Source organism: Phaeodactylum tricornutum, chromosome 2, assembly GCF_000150955.2.
Source record: "Phaeodactylum tricornutum CCAP 1055/1 chromosome 2, whole genome shotgun sequence".
Lineage (NCBI taxonomy): Eukaryota > Bacillariophyta > Bacillariophyceae > Surirellales > Neidiaceae > Phaeodactylum > Phaeodactylum tricornutum.
In genome coordinates this window covers 273,784-299,713 of record NC_011670.1, presented here as the reverse complement: position 1 = coordinate 299,713, position 25,930 = coordinate 273,784, and the positions used below count along the sequence as shown (strand labels likewise).

General features: G+C 49.7%; 10 protein-coding genes across 10 annotated transcripts; 5 read left to right on the top strand and 5 right to left on the bottom strand.

Moving 5' to 3' along the window:
* The first annotated feature begins 188 nt into the window (after positions 1–188).
* On the top strand, positions 189–4,506 carry PHATRDRAFT_56624 (predicted protein). The gene is made up of 3 exons (XM_002177868.1): positions 189–392; positions 569–666; positions 783–4,506. The coding sequence occupies exons 1-3, from the start codon at positions 285–287 to the stop codon at positions 4,480–4,482; spliced, it is 3,906 nt and encodes a 1,301-aa protein (XP_002177904.1). The 5' UTR covers positions 189–284; the 3' UTR covers positions 4,483–4,506.
* Positions 4,507–4,853: 347 nt separating this feature from the next.
* PHATRDRAFT_56626 (predicted protein) lies at positions 4,854–6,704 on the top strand (the record flags this gene model as incomplete). The annotated part of the gene is made up of 1 exon (XM_002177867.1): positions 4,854–6,704. The coding sequence occupies exon 1, from the start codon at positions 4,878–4,880 to the stop codon at positions 6,702–6,704; it is 1,827 nt and encodes a 608-aa protein (XP_002177903.1). The 5' UTR covers positions 4,854–4,877.
* Positions 6,705–6,823: 119 nt separating this feature from the next.
* On the bottom strand, positions 6,824–12,882 carry PHATRDRAFT_43378 (predicted protein; the record flags this gene model as incomplete). The annotated part of the gene is made up of 4 exons (XM_002177555.1): positions 6,824–8,492; positions 8,565–9,828; positions 9,944–11,148; positions 11,218–12,882. Coding segments are annotated over 4 exons (5,802 nt in total), but the record flags the coding sequence as incomplete, so codon positions are not given.
* A 721-nt stretch (positions 12,883–13,603) lies between these two features.
* PHATRDRAFT_43377 (protein with SEL1 motif) lies at positions 13,604–15,100 on the bottom strand (the record flags this gene model as incomplete). Its single annotated transcript, XM_002177554.1, has 2 exons — positions 14,923–15,100; positions 13,604–14,798 (listed from the first exon to the last, which is right to left on the bottom strand). The coding sequence occupies exons 1-2, from the start codon at positions 15,060–15,062 to the stop codon at positions 13,604–13,606; spliced, it is 1,335 nt and encodes a 444-aa protein (XP_002177590.1). The 5' UTR covers positions 15,063–15,100.
* A 1,789-nt stretch (positions 15,101–16,889) lies between these two features.
* Positions 16,890–17,369, top strand: PHATRDRAFT_9903 (predicted protein; the record flags this gene model as incomplete). The annotated part of the gene is made up of 1 exon (XM_002177866.1): positions 16,890–17,369. The coding sequence occupies one exon, from the start codon at positions 16,890–16,892 to the stop codon at positions 17,367–17,369; it is 480 nt and encodes a 159-aa protein (XP_002177902.1).
* Positions 17,370–17,426: 57 nt separating this feature from the next.
* PHATRDRAFT_43375 (predicted protein) lies at positions 17,427–18,901 on the bottom strand. Its single transcript, XM_002177553.1, has 2 exons — positions 18,599–18,901; positions 17,427–18,498 (listed from the first exon to the last, which is right to left on the bottom strand). Exons 1-2 carry the CDS (start codon positions 18,856–18,858, stop codon positions 17,460–17,462), a joined length of 1,299 nt encoding a protein of 432 aa, XP_002177589.1. The 5' UTR covers positions 18,859–18,901; the 3' UTR covers positions 17,427–17,459.
* A 1,298-nt stretch (positions 18,902–20,199) lies between these two features.
* Positions 20,200–22,224, bottom strand: PHATRDRAFT_43374 (9-cis-epoxycarotenoid dioxygenase; the record flags this gene model as incomplete). The annotated part of the gene is made up of 1 exon (XM_002177552.1): positions 20,200–22,224. Exon 1 carries the CDS (start codon positions 22,051–22,053, stop codon positions 20,200–20,202), a length of 1,854 nt encoding a protein of 617 aa, XP_002177588.1. The 5' UTR covers positions 22,054–22,224.
* A 391-nt stretch (positions 22,225–22,615) lies between these two features.
* PHATRDRAFT_43373 (predicted protein) lies at positions 22,616–23,250 on the top strand. The gene has a single exon (XM_002177865.1). It carries the CDS (start codon positions 22,647–22,649, stop codon positions 23,130–23,132), a length of 486 nt encoding a protein of 161 aa, XP_002177901.1. The 5' UTR covers positions 22,616–22,646; the 3' UTR covers positions 23,133–23,250.
* A 388-nt stretch (positions 23,251–23,638) lies between these two features.
* On the top strand, positions 23,639–24,001 carry PHATRDRAFT_32572 (predicted protein; the record flags this gene model as incomplete). The annotated part of the gene is made up of 1 exon (XM_002177864.1): positions 23,639–24,001. The coding sequence occupies one exon, from the start codon at positions 23,639–23,641 to the stop codon at positions 23,999–24,001; it is 363 nt and encodes a 120-aa protein (XP_002177900.1).
* Positions 24,002–24,216: 215 nt separating this feature from the next.
* On the bottom strand, positions 24,217–25,738 carry PHATRDRAFT_43372 (predicted protein; the record flags this gene model as incomplete). Its single annotated transcript, XM_002177551.1, has 1 exon — positions 24,217–25,738. Exon 1 carries the CDS (start codon positions 25,666–25,668, stop codon positions 24,217–24,219), a length of 1,452 nt encoding a protein of 483 aa, XP_002177587.1. The 5' UTR covers positions 25,669–25,738.
* Positions 25,739–25,930: the final 192 nt, after the last annotated feature.

The window sequence follows — 25,930 nt, the reverse complement described above, 5'->3', positions numbered from 1 at the left end:
GAGCCATTGGGCCCGGCAGCACTCGTTTTCCCACGCCGTCGGACCCCACAAACCCATTAAAGTACGCGACGGGGGCGGCTCGTTTGTATGTGACGGACGCATCGGGTCGAGGTTGCTTATACGAAAGGTTTGGTCGGTTCGTTTTCCGCCGTATTGGTAAACCTCTCTATTGTCACCTTCGCTACAACCGATCCGCTGGCACACTTCAGTCGGGGACACACCGGATAGACACCCGTTAGAACAATTGCGCCGCTTCGCACATTCTGTCCTCTCGATCTCGTACCATGACGGCGGATGCCAAACCCTCCTTACCGGCAACCGAGGAATCTCCCGCCGAGACAGAACTGCGTAGTCGCCTGGCTCGGACGATACAGTTGCGAGCAACGACGCAGGTAGGTCGGACGATGCGACGGCATGCGCGAGTTGGCGACAGAGAGACTGCCGGGCATTGTCACTTTGTTGTGTGTGGAAGGATGTGTGAAGCAATGCATCCCAGTCCAACCGTTTGATTCCATTTCACTCGCTCACGTTGTGTACTCTTTCACACCAACCTACTTTTTGGGAACAGTTGGAACTCCGAAAGAGTCAAAAAGAACTGGAACGTCTCTTGGTCGCTATCCCTCCACGACCCCGGCAACCCCTCGCGGACGTGAACGAACAACTCCGGTACGTACCATCGCCAACGCCACAAAAACGCCGACACATCGGTGCCCCCTCGCTCCAGTCGCACTCGCTCGGTAGCGCGATTTTCTCACTAGAATTCGATCCTTTTCTTCCCACAGAACACTGGAAACATACCGTGAAACGCACAGTCTCTCCTTGGCCGAGGAAAAGGCGTTGCTCCGGCGAATACATTCCTTGGAAGCCGCGCGTTGCGTGTGCAACACTTACACGGCCGCTGACGTCGCAATACGGTGCGAAAAGGCCCTCACGGCGAGTTTGCGCGGGTCGCTGCAATCGCAAACGCAACAGATTGCCGCGCTAAGAGATACCTTGCAAACGACCCGCACGGCGCGGAAACTCGGTTGCGACGTCGCGGAACTCCAAAAGGTGCTCGTAGACTGTCCTCCGGCTCAACTAGGTCGGGTCATTGGCAAGGACGGAAGCAATGTACGGGCGTGGATGCAGAAGTACGGCGTGACCATTGACGTTGATCGGGAACGACACCAACTCGCCTTGAAGGGGTCGCACCAGGCTTTGGAATGCACCCTACCGGCCGTCCAGCGTATAGTGGATACAACGGAACGCGACTTATCCACCCTTGTTTCCACCAGTACGGTGGCCTACTGGACCACTAAACACATTACCGCTCTGGAGGATTTGCGATCCCGCTATTCCCACGTCTACATCGACATTCAAAGGGGCAAGCATCAAAAGCAGCACTTGGTACGGCTTCGTGGGATCCCGGTCGACTTGGACAGCGTGCAGCACGAAATGGAACTTTGGCGGATTGTGACGAAAACTGTGGCGGTAGACGCCGCCGCAGCATCGGTCATCCTGGGCAAAAAAGGAAATAACATTACCCGCATGGTACAGACGCATCAAGTGACCATGGACGTTAGGAATCCGAGTGGCAGTGCGAGCAACGATCACAGCAATGAGACCAATAGCATGTCTACCACCGCCACGACAAAGATGGAAATTACCGGACCGGTGGACAACGTCACTGCAGCCGTACAGGAAATCGAACAAATCATGGCCGACCACGAGCGAGTCGTGAAAACGGTACCAGTGGATCGAAACGTGCAAGAAGTCTTTTTGCATCAGAGTGGCCTGGGTATCAAAGCCACACATAAAGTCATTAACGACGCGATTCAAACTATTGCTCCTGGTGCGCTACCCGTCAACGTGGGCGACAAAGGGGACCAAGGCGGTAGTATTGTACTCAGAGGGAAGGCCATGTACATGGAAACAGCAGTATCCATGGTAGAGAAGGAGGCTGCACGTGTACAAAACCTGATTGTCCAAATTCGGGTCGATCCTTTGGTCATTCCACTCTTAATTGGACCGAGTGGGACCAACATTCGGAAATTGATGCAAAATCATCCCGCAGCAACACTGCTTATTGATCGTGACGGGGGCATCGTAACCATTGGTGGACTCGAGGCCGCGCCAATACAAGCCTTGCAGGCGGAGATTGAGGCAATGGTCCGAGACAATCAATTGGAACGTGTGAAGCTGGACGCTCAGACGTACCATTCCGTGGTTGCCGCCGTATTGCGCTCTTCAAAGATAAAAGAAATGAACAAGTTGAATATCAAATTATTTACTCAAGACGACACGAACGAAATTGTCCTGCGCGGCAGTGCGGAGAGTCTGCCGCAAGCCGCATCGTTGGTGCGAGATGTCATTTCAGAAAATTACATTGCAGAACTTGCGGTAGATGTCGATGATTTGAAAGTCTTATTGGAGGGGGGTAAAAAGAGCCCGATTGTCGAATTCTCCAATTCATTTGGCGTGCAACTCAGTTCGAATCGGGAAACACAAGTCGTTACGGTACGAGGGCCTCAGGACAGGGTCAATGAAGCTACAGCTGCAGTGAACAGTTTTTTATACGGCGGTGAAGGCCACAGAGTCGCCAAGATTCCACTGAATCGAGACGGTGCCGGTGTCGTCATTGGTCGCGGTGGCAAAACCAGGATCGACTTGGAAAAAAAATACGGCGTCACAGTCCAAGTACATCGGACAAATGACCATGTGACGGTTCGTGGGACGGCAGATGCTGTGGAGGATTGCAACTTAGAAATAGCAAGATTGCTTTTGACTGCTTCCGTAGTCGAAAGTCTGGACGTCTCGGAAGAGCAATCTAAGGGTTTGATCAGTGCTAGACTTGCAGCACTGATTCAAAAAACTGTCCCCGTGCGCATAAGTGTAGGTGAAACCAAGGTTACGGTACGCGGATGTAGGCATGATGTCAATGACGCTGTCGCCTTGTTGAAGGAGCAGTTGTATGGTATCTATGAAGGACGAATTGTGTTGGATATAGACTACTTTCACAAGATGCAGGATGCCTGCAAAGATTTATCCCATTTCACACGTATTAAAAGGAATTCGGGTGTTGAGCTATCGGTGGACGAAAGCGCAGCAGCCATTGTTGTGACAGGTCAGCGAGAAAAGGTCAAGGGCGCAAAGCTCCAGCTATTTTCCCTTTTTGGTTTTATTTTTGATTCGTCGTTCACGCAGCTTGCCGTCCCTCCGGCTTCGCTATCTACTATAGGACAAGTTGCGGTACTGGCTGAGGTTTCATCTGCTTCGGGTGGTGCATCTGTCCTGTTAGATCGGGACACACACGCGATTCTGATTTTCGCCCAAGAAGCCTCCAAAGTTTCCAAGGCGAAGAATGAAATTGAGAAGCGAATGCAATTATCGTTAAGCCGACTTCATGTGATTGAACTCGAATCATCCGAAGACTGGCTGGTAGCTACTACGATAGGAAAAGGCGGTAAAAATATCAACGCGCTGCGCAAGCGCACTGGATGCTCAATCGATGTCGATAGTACCAAGAGAAAAATTGTTATTTCGTCGGAAAATGAGCAAAGCTTCGATAACGGCCGGAAGGAAGTAGAAGATTTTCTAGAGAAAGAGCGGCAGCGATGTGTATTTTGTGAGATTCCGGAACAATACTATCCGGCCTTCGTCGGGCGCGGAGGTGCCAACATCAAGAAATTTTCCGAAACTCACAATGTGAACATTCAAACCATGCGAAATACACCGGTCAAAGGTCTTCGAATAACGGGCGAGAAAGACTTTGTTGCCGCTGCCAAAACAGCAATCCAGGAATGGATAGCTTTCCGTCAGCAAGCCCGGGAAGAAGCCGACATGAGCGAGTCAATGCCGTTGCGGCACGATCAAATTTCCGTGATCCTTGGTACGAAAGGGTCCACTGTTCGCTCATTACAATCAGAATTTGGCTGCCGTGTCAATGTAGAGCGGCAATCTCCATGCTGTGTACTTGTGCAAGGTGGCTCCCCTGGAAAACGGCAGGCAACCCTTGCAAAGATCCGTGAGCTGCTGCTTTCCGATGCTGTACTAAAGTCAGAGAACCTCGAACGAAGCAACGATCCCGGTAGCCATTTCATAGAAATGGCAGTACAATCTCAGTCAAAGGTACATCGCGAACAGGTGCCACAAACCCAACGCAATGTAAAGAAAAAAGGTGTATCATCATGGACTGAATATTTCCCAGTGCTCGACTCAGGGGCGGACGAACAGAAAACAGAAACGAGTTCTACATCGACTTTTATAGAAAATACTAAAAACGAAAGCCCTTCCTGGTCGACGATCGTTCAAATTCCTACAATGGCCGGTGAAATCTCGAACGACGTCAAACAACGCCGTTCGTTCGTCAGCATGGTCTCAGACGATGATTGGGATGCCACATCCGTCGGCTCCGACCCCGCGGACCATCAGCTTAATGCGGAATTGCGATACGAGTCTGACGCATGCACGAAAGTAGCACAACTCATGGGCAACTTACAGTAAAGTGCAAATGAGAGGTCTTGCTTGATCTCTTCGATGGAAATGTAGCTGCACAATTTTAAATATTTCGCTTTTTGTATCCTTAAACATAATTTTAAATACCCTTCAGTCCTATATTTATAATCATAATGCCGTTCTTCACTTTCTTGCATGAAAACAATGTTTAGTGCCACGTATTCGTGCGTCAGGATAGAAAGGTCAGTTCGTAAGTACAACGTCAGGCGAACAACGCGAGATTTTCCTCTATTCAATATCGCGTTGATAGCTAGCAATCCAAGCCATCCATTTTTGAGTGTGAAAAGCACGAGAATGCAGACCACTGGAAATCTGTGCTCATGTGATTTACAGTAACATTCTTGCTTTCCTTGATCCAATCATCTTTTTCTGCTACTGATAACATGGTTTCAAATGCACTGGCGGTTGGTGGCAATAACCCTACTGCTGGTGCGCCCAAGAAAGCGTGTCTGAAGGTAGCCTGCGTCGGTGGTGGACAGCTAGGTCGTATGATGGCCTTGGAAGCGCCGCGTTTGAACATTCAAATGAGCTTTTTAGACGCCCTGGGAACAGCCTCACCGGCGGCGCAGGTCGTTCCTCATAGTCGCATTGTCCAGGGTAGTTTACAAGATGCCGCCAAGATCAATCAGCTCGTACAAGAAACAGTCGATATTGACGTGTTGACTGTGGAGATTGAACACATCAATGTTCAAGCCTTGGCGGCTTTAGAAGCTCAAGGTGTCAACGTGCAACCCTCTTCACGAGTATTGGGCATCATTCAGGACAAGTTTGTGCAAAAGTCGCACTTCGAAGCGCACGGTGACATTCCGTTGCCTCCCTATGCCGCAACGTACAGCGTCGGGCAAATTCAAAAAGCTGCAGATACGCTGGGTCTCCCGCTCATGCTCAAGTCGCGCAAAGGCGGATACGACGGACGCGGCAACGCTGTTTTGAAAACGAACGAGATTGCTGCTATTGAAGAAGCACTGACGAGTTTAGGTGTACAAGATACGTCGGCGGAAGATTTAGACGTTTACGCCGAAGGCTGGGTCGATTTTAGCATGGAAATTGCCGTCATGGTCGTGCGTTCCAGTGACGGGACCACGACAGCCTCGTATCCCGCCGTCAACGCCATTCAGCAGGATTCCGTGTGTCGAGTTGTTTTGGCGCCAGCACGGAACGTGAGTTTATCAACCCGACATGTGTGTGAAGCCCTTGCGGCGCGAGCGATTGATTCGCTGGGAGCCGGCGCTAGTGGCATGTTTGGCGTAGAACTATTCTTGACCAAAGATGGGAAAGTGCTGGTAAATGAAATAGCTCCGCGACCACACAATACCGGACATTATACGCAGGACGCTTGTGCTGTCTCACAGTTTGAAAATCACTTGCGAGGTGTTAGTGGTTTACCACTAGGCAGTACAGACATGGTTGTCGAGGCGGCCGCAATGGTCAACGTCCTCGGAGCGCACTCCAATTCCATGGAAGAAACTATTCGTTCGTCAGACGCGGCCTTGTCTATGAAGAAAGCAAGTGTACACTGGTACGGTAAGGAAAGCTGTCGGAAGGGACGGAAAATGGGACATATTAACGTAACGGCCAATTCGCATAGTGAACTCGATGATGATCTGGCCGCGTTGTTGGCCATTGAAGGCGTTCCCGTGTCGCTCTTGCCCGGCGGCTCGCTGAAATCAACGCCACTTGTAGGCATCATCATGGGATCTCAGAGCGACTTGCCCACAATGCAGGCTGCAGCAGACATATGCAAAACTTTTTCCATTCCCTACGAAGTCGATATTGTTTCGGCACACCGTACTCCGGAGAAACTCATGTCTTATAGTCGCAACGCCGCAGGTCGTGGTTTGCGTGTTATAATTGCGGGTGCTGGTGGGGCCGCGCATTTACCTGGCATGGTGGCCTCCATGACATCCCTGCCTGTCATCGGCGTCCCTGTTAAAACTTCTACTCTAAGTGGCGTGGATTCCCTGTATAGCATTGTGCAAATGCCACGGGGCGTTCCCGTCGCGACGGTAGCCATTGGAAACGCCATGAACGCTGGACTTCTTGCTGTTCGAATTTTGTCTACCAGCCGCGTGGAATTACGGGACAAGATGAGTGCCTATCAACGTGAAATGAATGACACCGTAGACGGCATGAGCGCCAAACTACTGGATCTAGGTAGCGAAGAATTCTTGGCCCAGCTAGAGAACAAAGACCAGTCAGTTAATGTATAAGAGCTTAATTATTTCTGCAAGCGACCATTCCCAAAGATCATGTAAGATGGAAACAGTTGTCGTTACTTGTTACAATACTTCAAGCAAAGCTTGAGCTGTATTCCTAAGAAAGACCTCACCATGAGGGTATTGCGCTACCGGGGTAAGAAAGTCGCGCGCCTTGTCAATGAGCGGTCCACGGGTTGGATTGTTCTCTTCTTTAAAGTTGGCTAGCCTCCAGCAAAGTTCCCCCATGAGCGTGTGCGCCTTGTACTCAAGATCAAAATCAAATTTGCTGTTTTCTTCCTCCAATACCCAGAGCTCCATCTCTTGCAACACCTGTTCGTCAAAGTCTTCGCTCTCTTCCATCACGACAACTTCGAGAAGATAAGCTAGTGGATTAAAAAGAGGAACCCAAAAGTCACAATGAAAGGCCTGGTCGTGAGCCGGGTTGATTATATGTCGCTTCAACAGCCAATCTGCATCAGTTGCTCGGTTCAAAAGTTTGAGAACATTCAGTATAGGCAGAAGGATCGCCATCATACTTTCGCCGTCTATTGGGTCGATCAAAGTCAGGTATTGGTCCATTATTAAGTCGGCACGGTCCGATGCAGCGTCATGTTTCTCAAGCAAATATATCCATTGAACACTTTCCGAGAAGCACTCAAGGGCAAAGTCCCGTCCATATTCAGTGATCATATCGAAAGAATTCTCTTGGATGTCATACTTTTTCTGTAAAAGATGAACATCGTCAAGCGCTCGATCGAGGGAGCCAGTTTTGGCATGATACATTGCTTGGAGTGCTAAAACACGACCGATGTGAACAGGATTACCGTTTATAGTCGCTTCGCAAAGAAACTGCTGCAGAAGTTGTTCTTGCTCTTCTTTGCCTTCACTATCTTGTACATCGTGTTCCAGTTTGAGCACACAGAGTGAGGAGATTATTGGCATCATGAGGGATCTGCTTATACCAGGAAACTTTGAAGATGTGTTCATAATGTTGAAAGCGTCTTCGAACGTAGCGATACTTTCGCTTTCATCACCTAAACGTTGATGACAGAGCCCGATTCGAATATGTAATCGGAGAATTAGATCCAAGACAATTGGTCTTGCGGAAACCTGTACCCATTCATCATTAATAGCTTCCATGTCCTCGTGAGTTTCAACGCTGTCAAAGGCCATACTTAAAGCGTCTTCATAGAGTTCTAAACTCTGTGCAGACAAATCCCATTCTTCCAAACGAGCACCCACAACTAATGCAAGTGGCGCGGACTTCGAAAAATCGCCGCACGATTTCCAGTGGTCAAAAAGAGTAAGCAGTCGTGTTATATCGCTTTCTTCCAAGATTAATACTTTGTCTGTTTCCATAGCCTCTGCAATCAAGCGATGTATTTCAATCTTTCTCTCCTTCAACATCGTTGTAAGTACGCTTTTTCTCCACATTGCATGGCTAAATTGAAAAAAGCGCTCATCGTGCGTTTTGCCGCTTGTCGAGGCTCTACTGGCGGCAAGGAAATTCGATATTGAATCATCGAAGTCGCCGTTGCTGGCAGCAGAGATTAAAGTTCTTTCTTCATCTTCGTCATTTTGTTCCACAAGAACCATCTCATCAACAGCGGAGCACATCGCGTATTCAATGTCGGCTTCTTCCATCTCTGGATGAACTTGAACGACGTCTGCAAAAGAAAATGTCAACCCGAGAACTGCACAAGTCTGAAGGACTTTCCTCACCTGTACGTCTAGGCCGTCAAATCGGCTCAAAAAAGTCTCTTCCATTACTGCACCTGCTTTATTTGATCCAATCGCTCTCTAAATATTCCAAATTGTGCTCGTAAGACGGGAATTAACTGAAGTTATCGGCCATAGCACGCGTGACCTTACCTTTTCTTTCAAACCTGCAGCGTTCCATTGCAATCGTCCATCTTCGCCAAGCTCAACTGTTTTTGCCCTTTTGATATTTTCGAGAACCTGAATGACGAATACAGGCAAACCTCCAGTCCTTTGAAAAACATCTGTGCAAAGCGATTCGGGAATAAGCTCTTCTTTGTGTCCAAGAACATGGGCCATCAGCTCTCGAATGTCGTCTGTGTCGAGTGAAGTCAAAGATATTTCGGTCATTTTTGAGTGGAGCTGGCTTCGTTGAGTTACAGCAGTTGAGAGTCGCCTGAGCGCTTGCTTATCATGAGAGCGCATTGCGCATATTAACAGCAGTTTGTTGCCTCGTTGACAAAGCTCTCGAAAAATCTTCCAGCTAAACGAATCAGCCCACTGGAAGTCATCAATTAAGATGACAGAAATATCAGCGTACTCTGTAATGCAGATAAACGCCAGAGCAAGGAACTCGACCAATTCGTCCATTGTCGGCACATGACCGTCGACATGCGTGACTGGACTTGCTCCGTCCAGTGACAGGAACTGAGATCCCACAAGGTCAGCATATTCGTATGGATAGTCTAGTTTCTCACATACCCAACACAGCTTTTCGAAATATGGAACGGCAACCCCATGCTTGTGAGTGCTGTTCTCGCCGCTAGCGATGCTGGTATCATCCCTGCCAAGTCGTGTTTTGGAACTTAGTTTCGGCTCTTCGGAAGTAATCCGATGAAGAGAGTTGGATAGGGGTTCCCGCTTGCTCTTGTGTCTACTCGCATCCATTGAGTTGTGCACTGACGCACTCAAGTTGCTTGGCAAGAAATCACCTTTCGTAGGCCGGGACGTTGCGCGGTGGAGTGATACATTCAAATTTGGAGCCAAAAAATCTTTCTTGGTTGGTCTTGTTGTCCCATTGGCAAGGGCTTCACCAAGGATTCGAAGTGATTGGCTGACACGCTTCGGTGATTGTTCGCTACTTTCTGATCGCACTGAAGATTCTAAAGATGCTTCTTCTGAATCACTGATTTCCCGCAGCCCTCTAGACCGCATTATTGAAGCTCTATAATCACCTTCACCCTGTGAAGTAGTCGCAAAATCCCTGTTCTTTAGTCCTGACCGTGAGCTTCCTCTCATTGCATATAGAGCTTTCAGCGACGTGAGCGGTATTCCAGCAAACGATGACTTCGATGATACGCTTTGATGGCTTCGGTTGTCAAAACCAGGGCTTTCTCCACACCAGTCTTCGCATGTACCATCGTGCTCGCATAAATCTCTTATGATACTAAGCAAAATCTTTCGATAGGCACTAGGGTACATCCAATGAAACGAAGGTGAGTACATTGATGACTATCAGCCAATAACTGGTTATTGAAATTCGATTTTCATACCTGAGTGGGATTCTCTGCTCTGTTTCAGTACTAGTTGATCTTGCAGACACGATCGTTTTCGAAGAAATAACGCATCTTTTTTTTATCTCGTCGATAACGACCGTGGAGAGTGAGCTCTTGCCAGTACCACTCTCTCCCATCAAAAATATCATAGCACTACTTGGTATGCCGCTGTACATTGCAGAAGTGATCGATAGAATTTTTTCCTTCTCCGTCCTTCGGCCAACAAAAGGGTATGAGACTTTCTTCTTTTTTCCGACGTTGACAGCATGTAACGGTTCGAGAATTGGAACCGGCTTGTCGTAACCCTTCGCTTGAACCGGGGGCAGGCTTCGAAAAGCGAAGTTAGCACCAGCTTGTTCTTTTACTGCCTCGTCGACAAGAATACCATTGTTGACCTTCGAACTCATAAGTCGAGCTGCCAAGTTCACTGGAGCACCCATGACCGCAAATTCGTGCCTTCTAACACCCCCAACGACCCCACAGTACACTTTTCCGAATGTAGCGCCAATGCGACTTTCAACATTTATTTCCGTTTTCAATGCTCGATGAATCGCAAACGTAGCTGGCAATGCATTATTGGCAACCATGTTTGGAAACGTCGACCCCCTTAGACCAAAAGTTGCAAGAAGAACAACACCTTTGTCGTCAACAATAAATTGTCGAAGATGTCCACTGTAGCGATCAAGCTCACGAGAAGTAATATGCATGATATCGGCAAGAGTCTTGAATAATTCTTCATCGACTTCTCTCATCCCCGTCACTCTTGGCAAAACGATGGGCTTGATAAAAATTGTGAAAACTGATCGAAGCTCTGCCTCTGCTCGATGGCGACTCTCGAGGGCTTCTGTAGGCTGAGAAATTTTTCCTGCCTGTATGGCAGTGGATAGAGCCAGCTCATCCGCACGAATCACGGGGTGGACATATAGAGCCATTTGAAGATGTAGTCGGGCTAAAGCCTCATGGTTCAAGGTTCTGCAATGCAGCCGGAGCGACTCGTAAGGAAGCAAGGCGGAAGGCAATTGGCCGTCCACTTGAAAATCCGAATCGAACTGCAAGAAAGCCTGCCCACGAGATGCGATGCAAACAGGATCGGTAGAATTGTGAGCGGAGTCGGGCATATCGCAACAGAAGGCAAGATGTAGCATTGCCTCGGGTGACGCCATAACTTGACCGTCTGTGGCGACATCAGCTGCTATGGATACCTACGGAGCAAAATAATTGTGTAAGAGGTGAAACATACAAATCGATGATTAAGCGAGTAGAAAGCATACCTGGTCAATCGCTTCACCAAGAATCAAAAATTCACGGCGAAGTTCAACGCCGTCTTCCTCCTGATTTTCTTTATAGTCACCAACGTGCAAGCCCACCAACTGCCCCACTCCAATACCACAATGGACGTTGAGCATAGCCCCCGTAGCACCAGCAGATCCCGAGGTGACCTGATAGTCGCTAAACTTTGCCACAATAGCGGTTGCACACTTGGCAGCAGACAAAACGCAAGTCGATAGTTTTGGGAGGTCAATATCATCATGCCACGCCATTTCATTGATTGATGCCAAGGACGCATTCAGGTCGGCCAGAGGATTGTTCGTAGTTTCAGCCTTTTCCGCATCGCAACCTTCTTCTCTCAGAACTTTCCACTCAGCGAAGAACGCGTCACCGGCAAACTTTAGAATGTCGCCACCATGCAAGATGACTTCGCTCAATATCATGTCGAAATAGCTATTAATGACCCTCGAAAGTGATTCCACGTCCAACATTGTGGACAACTTCGTAAATCCTGACATGTCAACAAACAGCAAAGCACTTTCCCGTTCAACAGCTTTGGGTAACTTTATCATGTCGAATTTTCCGTACCTCGTGTCTTGTTTCATTCGTTGAAGAGTTTGCGAAAACGTTTTGTCACCTGGTTCTGGCGTTATACGGGCATTGCCGTCCTCAGATAGGGAGCTCAAACTATGGTCATCCATTTCGTCATCCAACGGAGTTAGTAACGACTTGCCAAGCGCAGATTCGGTGGGCAAAGAGTTGCCCCTTCTTGGCTGTAGACTCTGGCGACGCCAGATTTCCATTTCGTGCTTGATGAGATCTTCCAAAACGGCACGTGGGGTATGAAAGGAAAACCACACCAACGATTCTACTATTTGATCCGTCTTGACCACGTGCTTGCGTCTCCGGCCTTCATCAGTTCTCACAGCATTCGTGACCGGAATTGTACTCGTGGACATATTGAATGACGATAAATCAGAATGTCGGACGCTGGAAGCGATGCCAGTCAATTCGGCTGAGGAGATTTGCAAGCTTTTAAATAATGATCCAGAGTGTGTGCGGGTCGGGGTGTCGGGAGCGAACGAGGAGCACATACTACTACTGGTGGACTCAATGGACGACCGACGTCCGAAGCGCTGTTCGCGCTTCTTTGGGGTGCCCGCTACATTCTGCAGCTGCTTGCTGAGACTAATGCGTTCCTTCATCAACTGAATTCGATCATCGTCATGTGGATCTACGTAGTCGCTCACTTTGGAAAGCGACTGCTTGAGTTTGATTTCACTCTCATCCTTTGACAAAGATCCCCTCCGCAACGCTTTCATGAAAGACGGCTCCTTCAGGTGTTGTTCCTCGTCGTCGGCTGACCCGTTGTCCCCAGCGTATGAATGTAGACTTTCTTCTAGATCATCATCTGATTGCTTGTAATACCCCATTGAGCTCGTCGATGATCTCCGTGATGACGAAGCGGATGATCGTCGTTGCGCACGCCGCTGAGGTCCTTGTTTACCATCCAGCTCTATTTCCAAGCGCCCGTTATAGCTCGGGGATGCGTTGGTATCGCTACTGGATGATACCGAACCGTATCCGTAGTCCACCGAAAGTGACATGCTGGTGTTGGACGACTTGGCGCTCTTCCCCGAAGCGAGATAGCGCTCCGCAGCCTGCATAGTGATCGATTGCTGATGTTGCAAGCTACGTAAAACGGATATGGATGATGTGCCCCACCCTAAAGTCCAAAGCAGACTACCTATAATAGTCAAGCGGTTGTTCGGTTTCGAACACGCCAAGCACTTGGTTGGAAGACAAAGGCGACGGAAGATGACCTTCGGTGGAAAGCGAAGGTTGGGGAACCTCTCTAAGCCCTGGACTTTTTCAACGCCTATTCTCTTGTACAAGAATCAGGAGCATGCGGCATACCATCGGTCTAGTACTACAACCAAGATATATTGCTCAGGACAAAGTTTGATAGCCTACGCTACTCCAATTGACTAAGAAAATAAAATAATTAATGACTATTGAGTCATTCTATTTGAATAGTTCGAAGTTTATCTTAGTGTGAGATACAAACTACATATAATGAGCATTTGGAATTGCACGCAAGCCACTACTCGGCAAGGTCCTTTTGTTTCATCCCACGTTCTATGGAATTTCAATAAGTAGACATTGGTTATCAACCAAGCTCCACGGATCCTCGAAGTTATCTTCCAAGGACTTACCCATCCTTGGTGACAAAGCACCCGTCAAAGCAGAATTATGCAACAACAAAATTACGAGCCTTCAAAGTAACATAGATGTTTGGAACGACTTTCGTTATCGAAACTGGGAAATGATCGTCTCGTTCTGTAAAGGAGGATCAATATTGTCTGCAGATAGCTCTGAAGTGAGAGTTCACTTATCCTTCAACATTGTTTCGGCAATGTACTTGGCAGTGGCTTTAGATTGTGGAACACCTTCCCCAGTCGCGTAGCAGGCCACAACATTGCGCCAGCCATCAAGACTTCCAAGTTCTCCGGCTTGCTGATACAACTGGAATGCTCTGGATTGATTCCGCGGTACCCCGGGATAGTTTCCGGTGTGGAGCATGGCACCCGCCGAGACCGCTGCGTCTGCGTGATCAACATCAACTGCACGTAAGAAATCGGCAAACGCTTCCGAGGCGTCTCGCTCATAGCCATGTTCACCCTGCAACCGAGAGCTTCCCCGCAAAAAAAGAGCTTCCCCGTAGTCAGCCAAACAAGCTTGGTCCAGTTTGGCTGTAAAAGATTCTTGCGTGCCCACTGGTAATCCCAAACAAGCGTGTCCACTGAAGTCAAGCACCGCGAGATAGTAGAGGGCTCCACCGTGACCGTGATTAGCAGCTTTTTGAATCCAAGAGAGCCCTTCCTCCATTTCTCCTTTTTTAGATTTTTCCGATCCTTCACCAGCCTCGTCGTCCTGACCCAACAAGTTGACTCCAACAAAATACATGGCGTCCGTGTCCCCCATTTCGATGGCTTGAAAAAAACTTTCCATTGCGGTAAGGGGGTCGGCCTGAAGAACAATGTCGTTCTCGGCCACATCCCCTTCTGTCTGGTCGGGATAACCAGTCCAGGTCAGGTGGCCAAGATTGAACCAGCCTTCCGCCGTATTAGCTGTTCGATATTGTTCCATGGCTCTCCGGATCAGACCTCGTGACTTATCTACATGCAGATCTTTCTCCGTCGCAATGTTTTGCAAGATTTGGTTACCCAAAATCACGAGAGCGGGGCCGTGCCCCGCACCAGCCGCTTGTTCCAGACAACTCTGCGCTCTTTCTTCCAGTTCGACCATTTGCCGTTGCAGTGTTTCTTTTTCCCGATGCGTTTCTTTGACGAGCGTGCGGACGACTGCAACACCTTGCGATCTCGACGCTCTTTCGTTCTTCTGATCCGAGGTCGCTCGCCAAGCTTTGTACATTTGTTGTGATTTTGTGTGTTCCTGCTCAGTTCGAGCCTCCCGCAGCTTTTCAGAAGCTAGCAGGTATTCGTCAAAGTATCGAGTCGCATCGTTTTCGTCACCAGTTGGTTTTGTACAGTCCTTAGCTGAGGTTGCGGTTGTTGACTTCCTTTCTGATATTATTGCATTATTATAATCGCTGCTGTGACGCACCGAAACAAGAACCGAAGTAAGTGGTTTGCGGTCATCAACTAGTCTTCGTCTACTTCTGTAAGCGTTTGTTGATGCCTCACGATTCTGATGTAGTGGAGTTTGCAACGTGCCAACCGCCGGGCGGACCCTGGAGCCTGCAGTACGACTCGCGCGGTCCGTCCGAACCGACATTCCGGGTCGCCGCAGTAAGCGTTCGTTGCTGATCCGGAAAAGTGTCCATGGTCTCATACTCAATTTGTATTTCCAACGAGGCCTGGGTCGCAAACCTTGTGTTACAGATGTAGTCTAGAATCTTTCGACTGTCGAGTAGAATGAGTTTGGGAGGTTGAGTGCGACGGAATCTTCGTGCACGACGAACGGAAAGAGATCGTAGTGTATGTAGAGAAAGTTTTCAACTCGTACAACTACCTAGTCGACTTATTTATTTCCATAGTTTATATTCTGGATTCTTGATTCTATAGTTCATGACCGAACGTGACAAGACAGGCAGCGTGAGCGGACACTACGGCAGACGCTCTGTTGTTGCGTGCTGCAAAACAGACTCACTGTCACTCGCATCAAGGATCAAGCTAATATAACTGAAATTAACATGTAAAATGTAACTGAGATGTAATACTACTAGACCGTGCCGAAAGTGTAGCGACGACCAAAAGGACACCGTGCGGACGAACGACCCGTGCTGTTGTCTCACAATTCTTTGCTCTCCGCTGATCCCAGTACAATAAATACTGTTCAAGCATCCAGGCGTATCTCAATAGATATTCGTTTACAAGCATTTGGCCTGCGTTGTGGTGGGAGGATCCAGTCTAGTGCCTTTCGTTGCCACGTCCGGTTTATAGAGTCAGACGCAAGGTGGCTTTGTCAAGGAAACGACAACCATTAGCTTTGGCACTTTGATCAAATCAGAGCAAATCTAAACAAGGGCCTTGCGTGGCACAAAATAACCGATTCGCAGCATCAACCCCCCTGTTGATCCAGACAATTCCACTCTACATCAATATAAATATCAATGCCGGACGGGTTTTGGTTGGATTATTGGAAGGCTCTGGAGGCTGTTGCTCTTGTCCCAGACTTAAATGACGATGAAACTTCCACGGCAGAGCGGCGAATGAGCGCGTATCGAACCTGCGCCTTGCATACCTTATCGAATTGGGAAAAAACTGGCACGGGAGGACCCATGTCTCTGGCATGGACGATCCATTCCATATTACACGCGGAAGACGAACTTTCAAAGGTTGTGCTAGGCGCTACGACAACCGGCGTTTGCTGGACTCGCCGGCTGGGCTGTATTTTGGTTCTGGAAGTGTTGTGCGATAAATTTTCGGCTCGTTCTCAGTCTCCCTTGTTTCCCTTGCTGGTGCAAGGGACATTGCGCTGTTGGCACGACATGGACGCAGCACCCTTGCCACCACCAACTATGCAAACACTCGACGACCAAGTCGAAAATGTTCGAAATAGTCTGTTATACTACGTGGAGACGCTGCTACCGGACATGCTGGGTTTGGAAACTTATGACTCGGTGCGAGTTGAACTGGAATCCGGAAACGCAATTTCAGAAAGTACGGAGGTCCTTTTGGAAGAGACGATCCAAAAATGGTCCCTCCATTACCAGGATACGGAATTTACGCAACCAATCTTATGGGCTCCTGACGATGGAGCAGAGATGGAGCGCTTGTTGAAAGATGCCGATTATGAAACTATTTCTCCGAAACATGTGATTGAAACACCGCATCGCAGCGTGGATGCTCCTTTCGCTCGACCTTTACCTCCGCCAATGCTCCCATTGCTGGGCTACGAAGAAGACGAAGTACCACTTACGGATGAAGAAGAAGCAGTTTTGCACGATCGATTACATGCTGAACTACTTTGGCTAGCACCTACAAATCTACGACTCATGCTTATCCCAGAGGACTATGACGATGACGACGAAGCCCAGTTCCGGACCGTTTTGGAATTTCTACAAGGACAAGCATTTCAGAAACCTCTCGCACCCAACGAACAACGTGTTGTTCTTCAATTTTTGCACGATGAGACCACCACGGACGAGATGGCGTTGCGGCTGATCGAAGAATCGTCTTTGACACCCCAAACACTGCCGCGTTTGGTCGAACACAACCCGCTAGTTGCGCATGAGTGCTTGCTGCGTATCTTGTCTACCGCGCCGGAACACGACAAAAATGAATACCTTAGTTGTCTGGTTTCTATGGACATGAGTTTGCATTCCATGGAAGTCGTCAATCGTCTGGCAACACGTCGTGAAGCTCTGTTGCATCCGGAATACGTCCAACTCTTCATCTCGTCTTGCATCGCCAGCTGCGAAAACATGATAGACCGACACGCGCAGAATCGGCTGGTACGATTAGTCTGCGTCTTTATTCAAAGCTTATTACGGAACAAAATCGTGCAGGTGGACGACATCTTTTTTGAAGTACAGGCTTTCTGTGTTGAATTTTCCCGCATTCGGGAAGCGGCTGCCCTTTTTAAGTCTTTGAAAGAGTCTGCAACTGCCACCGGTAACTCGCGGTAGCACAAAGCAAAGAATCAGGAGACTAGATTCGGTACGCAAGTTCTAATATTTCCTCCACACGTTCTGTCGATCTCCCAAACTAGATTAGATTCAAAAGTTCTGCAGCTTAGTTCTGTCGCCATCTGAAATATCATTTTTTGGTAGTCGTTTGGTTGAAAGGCCTTGCCGTAATATACGTTCAATAACCCTCCACGCGGTATCAGATTCCCTCCATTCCGACAAACCGCTCGAACTTTGCTGCTGGTTCGTCTTTGAATCCAGAACTTGCTCTGCTAGAGCTTTCCAGAAAGGAATTGCCTTCTTTTCGCATCCAGGACCGCACACGTAGGGACAATAATGCCGATGGGAAGCTGGATCCAGCCCTCCTCGTCGTAACCGTTTCCAAGGTCGGGAATTGTCTTGTATTGCCGAAGCATCAAAATCGGCTGTTTGCTGAAACAGCGGCAACTGAGCGTGACACAAACGACAAGTGAGTATTTCGGATTCTGAAATGCCGGTGGTTTCCAGGGTTTCTTCATTTGGCGCGGCACACGACACTTCCTTGCTAGCCGCAATGGTTTTTTCCTTAGCCATGATCCGCCATCCAAAGAGTGTTAGCAGGGTGGCCGTTTCAAAGGCCTCTCGGTCCTCTTTCACATCGCCCATACCGTCAGTCAAGATATCGGTAAGGCGACTTAGCAACACAACATTGCCAATTATTGTATTTTGTGGGCGAGACAAGGTAAAGCTATCGGGGACGACTAGACCCGAAGAAGACGAAGTTTTGCCACAAAGTTTTGCTAGCATGGCGATGAGCGGCTTCAGCATGTTGATAGGTTCTACACTTTCCAGCAGGGCCACTTCCTCGGCGGGCCATACACTTGCCAATGCAGGTGGTAACGCCAACTTTTGTGACGTACTTGTGTTCGCATCAAGACCAACTGCAGTATCCTCTACCTTCCTGTTGTCCAAAAACCGTGACGCTTCGGCACGGTAGCGGCAGGACACCGCGTGTGCGGAGGCTACTTGCGGTACATACATTGCCGTTAAACGCTGTGTGGCGTGTGCGGAAAGAGTTGGCGGAAACTCGACAGCCCAGACTGCTTGGCAGGCGTCACAACACAGCAAATCCATTTCAATGTTGCGCCAGCTGAAGATGTACATAAAAAGTGAGAAAAGGAAGGAAGCATAGGTATACGCCTTTGACTTTAAGTGGACAAGAGCAGGAATAAGGCTCACAGTATACATACCCAAAGCGAGCACAGACGAGTGGCGACAAGGAAACAGGTTTGGCAAAATACGTGCTGGGTGAAAAAGTGGAAAGTCGTTCTTCGTACGCCAGGCATCGTGCTTCGTGGGCTGGAGTGACAGCTACGCCCGAGAAGGCTCTCCACGACAACGGAACGTTGCGAGTAAATCTCGTTGGATCCTGGTTTTGACCGCTTGGACGGGCGGCCGTCTTGGATTCGGCTACGCTTTTCTCTCTGATTACGTCAACTCCTTCCGTCATATCGTGGAATCGAGGATGTACGCCGCGGGGGCTTCGAAAGCCGAATCGGATGTATGCTTACTAGTAACAGAAGGTCTAGTATATTGGACCGCTTTTCGAAACGGCGCTTGGGGTGATGGTAACGCAATGTAAATTGATTCGACAAGGAGTATAAATATGTTTGTCCTTCGGGAGTCCAACACGACTAAAAGTAATATACCGTAAGGAAATCAACAAAATATCAAAAAGAGGAAATTCACTAAAGGGGATGGAAAAAGGTGAAAACTCCCTTAAAGGGGACAGAACGTGTTCACTCTAAGTAGCATCATTTGGCGCTCAAACATTGTTATGTATTCAAACTATTTAAACTAAACAACAAAATTTTAACCTTGATGCCGACGTTTCCCGCCACGATGTTTATTGCATGGTCTCCGATGAGAGTGAGATATGCGATCGTACTCGTCTTCGTCGTTGGTAAAAAGTGCCACCCACCGCTTGGGATGCTGAACAATCAACGTACCTCGCATTCGGACGACGGCACGATTGCTGGAGATCGAACGACGTTGTGGCGGTCGTCGAAGACTCGGAGGGGTCGACGATCCCTTCCAAAATTCGATGGGGATCGTACAAATAAAACGTAACCTCGGCATTGACGTGTGCCCGTGAATGCTTGTCATGTTGGGGCTGCTTTCTCATCCAACACGCAGATTTCCTCGTTAAAACTTTGTTGTTTAGTTTAAATAGTTTGAATACATAACAATGTTTGAGCGCCAAATGGTGCTACTTAGAGTGAACACGTTCTGTCCCCTTTAAGGGAGTTTTCACCTTTTTCCATCCCCTTTAGTGAATTTCCTCTATCAAAAAATAGTCGAATATGTGTCTGATTTGTTTTGTGAGTGTGCCTTTCAGGAAATCTGGTAGAGTCTCAGTCATAGAAAAATTGGAATGATATCGCAATTGCACTAGCACCTAATAGCAAAGCAACCATAAAGTGAACATTGTTATAGAGTGTCGGATTGTTTAGGCCGGCCTGGAACGAGTAAAGCGCAGAATAGCCATGCTGGAAAAGTTGCAGCCCTGATAGCTAGCAAGTGCGTTGGCCAAACCTCTCTACCACAATCGAAGCTGCAATTCTTTGCAAGGATTTAAATTTAGGAAGTCGATTCCAGAGAATATTTTACATGGGTGATTAAAGGTTCAGGAAACCATTGGTACTGTTATAGACAACTGGTTGTAGACCTAGCACGTGCCTATCCAAAGAACGCTCCCACACATCAAGCTTGGGTTTTGCTGCAAAGTTAAATCTATCAATAGCGTGGATACCAAGTTGATGACCTTCTACATCTACAAAACTACTTCCTTTTATTTCATCAGTTCCCACGGAACAAACAACGAATGCAAACCGTACGGAATGCGATGCGGCATTTCCCGCATCCAGACCGGTCCGTCGTCCAATTTGTCTCCATCCAACACCAATACATGCGAAGTCAATTCATCTGCGTTTTCTGGTTTGAGTGCCTCAACTTGCTTCCAGTCACTGCCCTCCGGCACGACTGTGGCAATTATCAAGACGTACTCACCCCCGGTTCCGTCCGTTTTGGCAACCACCGTAGGCTCCGATACGGCAAACCATCGATCGGGCAAGACAAACTTGCCCAGCACGTCACCCTTTGTACTACTCTCGGTATCGTTGACAAGATTAAACTTGACAACGCTGTCCAGTGTTAAACCAATGACGGGTTGTTGGTGCGTCGCCAGGGGTCCACCGATCGATCGGACGCCGATGGTGTACACGTGAGGCGCTACCTTGCCGTTCTGAGATTCGTCAAGAATAGGAAACTCGACAATTTCGTACGGATTCAGGCAACCTTCCCGGGACGTACGTCGCGAGACAAGATCCAATTCGTACTCGTATAAAAAGCTGGGCGAAAAGGCCTCCAAATATCCTTGCGACGTGCTTGGTTCCGACCGCAAACCCTGCACAATCACTTTGCCGTCGTTCGTTTCGTATGCATTGACCAGATGCAATATCACCCCTGGTGCACAGTCAAACCAAATGGTGCCCGAATCGTCTGCATCAGTGGTATGCCGTGGCAGCAATCCTATGCGAGCCCCGTATGAAGGTTCGTACTCGACGGGGAACTGATCGGCTAGAAACCGTGTCGTCCGGAGTGTGAGCGGAAAGTCGAGCACCACTACATAATTTTCCGTAATAGCACAATCGTGTAACATGGTCGCACACGGAACATTTACACCAACCGATCGCACCAAATTCCAGCCGTCTGGTGCGAACGTATCGACCCGCACATAGGGAGCATTGCCGCTACTGTAAGAAACGTGTACCCGTTCACCAGTTTCGGGACAGGTCCTTCCGTGGGCGCTGAGTGATCCTCCAGTAATTGGCGCAAACGGGATGGCTCCGTCCAGATTGCAGTTCGCTTGCACGGTAGATATGCGTCCGTCCCGGCCAATGGCAATTTCGGCCGGCGGGCACTGCTCCATCAAGGCCAGGACGCGGCCCCCGTGCGTTGCCAACGCCGTATTACAGGTATCCTTCTGTCCTTGTAACGTACGGAACGTTAGCATATTGGAAAGTACGTTGAAGAGCAACGGCAAGCCACGAGGGACAGCACCAAGTGTCCCCAAAAAGACTTTCTGGCGTTCGCCTTCTAGCTGGCGACCCCTGGTATCAACATACGAGCACGAAAACATCCCGACATGCTCACGGTCAGTGCTTGGAGGAAATGTAATGCACTGTACCATACCGTCGCCGTCAAAGAATCCTTCGTTCTGCGGGGCTCCGTTGGGACCGAGACGCAGCAAGCACCCCGGCGGGAAATTGCTCGGCAACGGGGCAGCCCTGGCGGTGCGGAAGTTTTGCGCAACGTCGTTGGCATGACTACCACCAGCGCTGGTATCGTACGGTACGGGCGTGCTTCGTTCGGGAACGGCCACAAACAACGTATTCCACGCCTCGGTATCGTGGTACGAGCGTACCGAACGCTCGCGTTCGCGCTGAATCTTACGCACGGAAACCGAGTCGGGACTCGTCGTTGCGTGGAGCGTCGGCTGGAAGGCGACGTCCGTGCGACTGGTGGTCAACATCACGGGACTAAAGGCATCTGCTAGCATTACACTGATACCGGAACTGGAGAAGTTCTGAGTAATTAACCACACTGCAACACTCGTCCAACTGACGAGTCTGGAAAGAACCATGCTGTAGATATGCGGAGCAAATAAATGCAATAGCAAGGTTCAACTAGAAAACTGGGATTCTTCGAAGCACCGACTGGAAATCTTCTCGGTTTCACAGTCAAGATACCGTGGTAAAGATTTGCTGTCTTGACCTTATGTTCAGTGTTGTGTTGCCTCTGACCGAGGGCGAAAGGTCCTCGGGCTGACTGTGACGGGTTGCTTTTGAAAAAATGAGCGGAAACCACCTCCGTATAGGATGTAACGAATGCTTCGTGATGATTCACTGTCGCATACGTCGTATGGTAGCCAGTCATATTGCGTGCTCCGTGTCCCTAGCTAGTAATGAATTTTCAAGATAACCAAGCTTCTTCCTGACGCATGTTGGTGTTGCATAACCCTAACCCAAAAATGCATGTTGGTTTCGGGCGAGCGCAGACGCCGGTAGCAACCGCCGCTCTCGTTCGTGACACAGCCTTGGAAGCACGGCGACACCGAACAAACCGGGAAAGCTTCGTGACGGTTGTCGTCCAAGAACTACCTCGAGTTCGGCGCTACTTTCCATTCGCGCACTTTCCGTGAGTATTTCCAAAAGGCACGCTTACAAATTTGTTTCCATGTCTTCGGGTGTGATTCGGAACAAGGCCGCGGCAGCATTGCCGCGATTCCGTTCGGCGGTCCGCAAGTTGGCCCAACACGGCAGTGAGGCCTTGCAGCCCAAGGCCGTCATATCGCTCGTCACGAAGGAACGGGTGTGGCGGAACCCGTTGATATCGAATCGTATCGCTCGAACGTTACGGAAACAAGCTATTGTCGATAAGACGTACGGATCCTTCGACGCGGAGACGGGCATTGGCTGGGATCCTCAGTGGGATGTTCAAGTCGCGATCAACAAGGCCCAGGGACAAGGACGGTACCCGTCCATCAAGATACCGAAAAAGACGAAACGGAATCGTACGCGAGAAGCTCGGGCGCTGAAGATTGAAGCCAATATGGTAGGCATGGACGAGCGTATGGAAGACATTTGGAAGCAGAGGCAAGCGAGTAAGCCGCCAAAGACGTTTGAGAATTTGTACAAACGCAACTTGAAGGTCAAGAAATAATAGGTAGTGCCACAACATCTCTAGAGATCTAGAAATGGACCGAAAGGAAGATTACCGTAATTATAGAAAGCGTACACGCAATAATTCTCCTATCCTCTTTATAGCTAACGATAGGATTTAGTTGGGAAACCGGTAGCCCTAACCCACTTTTACTCAATTACTATTGGTAGGTAGCAAACATAGCGATGACGGTACCGCCTACAAAACACAATAAGTGCGAGGGACAGAGCCCGAGTTTGACCGTCGTCGGTCAAGTGACTGTGAATATAATGGTACACCAGTACAACGACACATACCCAATTCACCGTCACCCAAAATCTAGACACCATGGTGCTCGCCTCTAGGTCTCTGCAACTAGACAATAGCGGTATTTCCCACTGTGTCTTTGTGGATCAATGGCAAGGGCCAGCCATACACTACGACTAGCGTCCACGTACGGGTAGCGTGACTAAAATTTCTCGCAAGAACCTCGTGGAGGGGCGCAATCGTTTTACCTTAGTCTGGTGATGCGTTCGCCGCAGCGACGCCGACGTCCACCGTCCTCCTCGTCCCGATCCCGCTTGTCCGTACAGACCGAACCCCCTTTACAGGATCCTCGAGAATTACAGACTCTTTTGACGGTCAGTTTACGTGCATTGTGGGGTGATCTCGAACCGTACAGTGCCAGTGTGCGGGTATCCGAGTCGGACGACGCGCTCGGTGACCACGACAAGGACGTTCCGGGACGACTGTACGTGTCCTGTCCTTCCGCCGCCGTCGAACACGTGCGTGCCGCTTTGACCTGGAATACACCGCCACCCTACATGCAAGACATGATCTATAGACTGGACGTGGTGGACGTCCAATTGTGGAAGACGGTACCAGCCTAGCGGCCCAAAACATGCCAGTCGTACGGCACCAATCGGCACTCTCCGGGACCACGCACCGTTTGCCCGTGTGATGTAGCTAACCGTAAAATTGTACATGTACATACGAGACATTGTTGTAGTAAATACGCACAAACGCTCTAGATGAAAACCTTTATTCCACCTTTCGTCACTCGCGTATCTGCGAGTGTTCGAGGAGCCGTTGGCATTTCAACACGCTACAACCATTCGGATTCAGACTGCGACGATGCCGTGCTTTCGGGCGTGTGAATACGAATCCGCGGGTGTCGCGCTACGGGAGTCCGTGGCGGGCCGCGACGACGGGTCCCGACGGGGACGGCTTTGCGACTCCGCGTCGGCGATCCCAACGAACAGAGAGTATCGACGCGACGGACCGGGCGGGGAACGCGAGTGAGTGTCAGGCTCCGGGGACAGTTCCAGGGGGATGCCTTTTTGGAGGGATCCGTGGTTGGCGGAGCGGCTTCGGTCCAGGTCAAACGGCGGACGGAACCGAGAGAATGCTCCGAAAGGCTGTCCCGGGCGGACGTGTCTCGGGGCGGAGACCGTGTCGTGGCCGGACTGGGGGCCAATGGCCGACTGCCCGGGGAGACGCGGTGGTCGGTCGGTGGAGGATCGGTACGGGTAGGGACGGTGGCTAGGAGTTGCTCCCTTTGGTTGCGCAAAAAAGCCACGGTTTCACGGTGGCGGGTAGTGGTCTCGTCGAGCTGTGCCAGGGCGTCCCGTACGGGTGCATCCCAAGGATTGCTATTCGCTACCGATTGTGCGGACGAGTCGGTAGAATCCGTGTCCAGCTCCGTGTCGTTGACAATACCGGAGCTCGACGTTGTGGTGGTGGTTGTGGTTGTTTGACAGTTAGTTGTTGACGCGACCTTGCGGACACCCCGCAAGAGCGCTGTGTGTGCGTCACACAAGGCTTGGTGTCGGGATTGGAGCGTTTGGTACCGCGTGTGCAGTACGGAGAGTGCATGTGATTGCGCCTCCCCCGCGCTCCGTCGCTCGTCCTCGACAATGCTTTGTATTTGTGCTTCCCACTGCGTACGTTCCCGATCCAGCGTACTGGCAAGCTCTCGAGCGAGGCGCGATCGGAGACGTTCCAACTCGCGTGCGTGATTGGTCGCAAGTTCGGTACTATTCGTTTGTTGTTGCTGTTGTAGTTGCTGTTGCAATTGTCCAATGCGTGCCCGATAATCGTCGGTTTGTTGGGTCTGTAGTTGGAGGGCTTCTTCGAGGAATTCCACGGTACGTTCCCGCTGCAAGGGTACCATCGAGGGTGTGGGTGTCACGTGTACGGGGATCGGTGGAGGCGGGTCGCTCCGGCGTGGTACCACCGGGGTTCCTTGTCGAGCACACACTTCGACAATCCGTTCGGCGTCCTTGTTGTTATGATCGTCATTGTTGTTCTTGTTCTTTTGGTTGTCGGTATCGTTGTGGTTACTGTGATTGTTACAGTGGTGGTTGTGATCGTCATTGCTCTGGTCCTGCCACACAATAGTACCGTCGTGTCCTTGCCAGTAGACGGAACGGGACGTGCCGTTTGGTTCTTGCCCGAAAGCACCGGAAGCGAGCTTGCGCTTGATACCCGCCAGGCCACGGCGTCGCCGTCCACCCGAGGATCCCACCGACTTGGTTCCTTCCCACACGAGCGGCATCCTTCTCTCGTTTCCCTCCCAGTCGCTATGGAAAAGCGGAATGCGTACGATACACCACGACGACAATTCCTGATTGCTTGTTGGTAGTACTGTTATTACTAATAGTACTATCACTGCTGCGAGTAGCATTTTGTCCCAACGAGGGAGGCCGCGAAGCGTTAGGGGGTCGCGTCTTCCACAGCGGTGCGTACGGTACCGGACGGGAGGCCGCCAGCCCGCCCGCGCGAGGGAATAGGTAGGTAGTAGGTCCGGTCCGCCACCG

Excerpts from the sequence above, each read along its gene's own strand:
- PHATRDRAFT_56624 (XM_002177868.1), top strand. The coding sequence starts at position 285 with ATGACGGCGGATGCCAAACCCTCCTTACCGGCAACCGAGGAATCTCCC. Across the intron at positions 393-568 it reads AGTTGCGAGCAACGACGCAG|TTGGAACTCCGAAAGAGTCA; the intron begins GTAGGTCGGACG and ends TTTTGGGAACAG. Across the intron at positions 667-782 it reads GACGTGAACGAACAACTCCG|AACACTGGAAACATACCGTG; the intron begins GTACGTACCATC and ends TTCTTCCCACAG.
- PHATRDRAFT_43375 (XM_002177553.1), bottom strand. The coding sequence starts at position 18,858 with ATGACGGAAGGAGTTGACGTAATCAGAGAGAAAAGCGTAGCCGAATCC. Across the intron at positions 18,499-18,598 it reads CTCGTCTGTGCTCGCTTTGG|CTGGCGCAACATTGAAATGG; the intron begins GTATGTATACTG and ends GTACATCTTCAG.
- PHATRDRAFT_43373 (XM_002177865.1), top strand. The coding sequence starts at position 22,647 with ATGTCTTCGGGTGTGATTCGGAACAAGGCCGCGGCAGCATTGCCGCGA.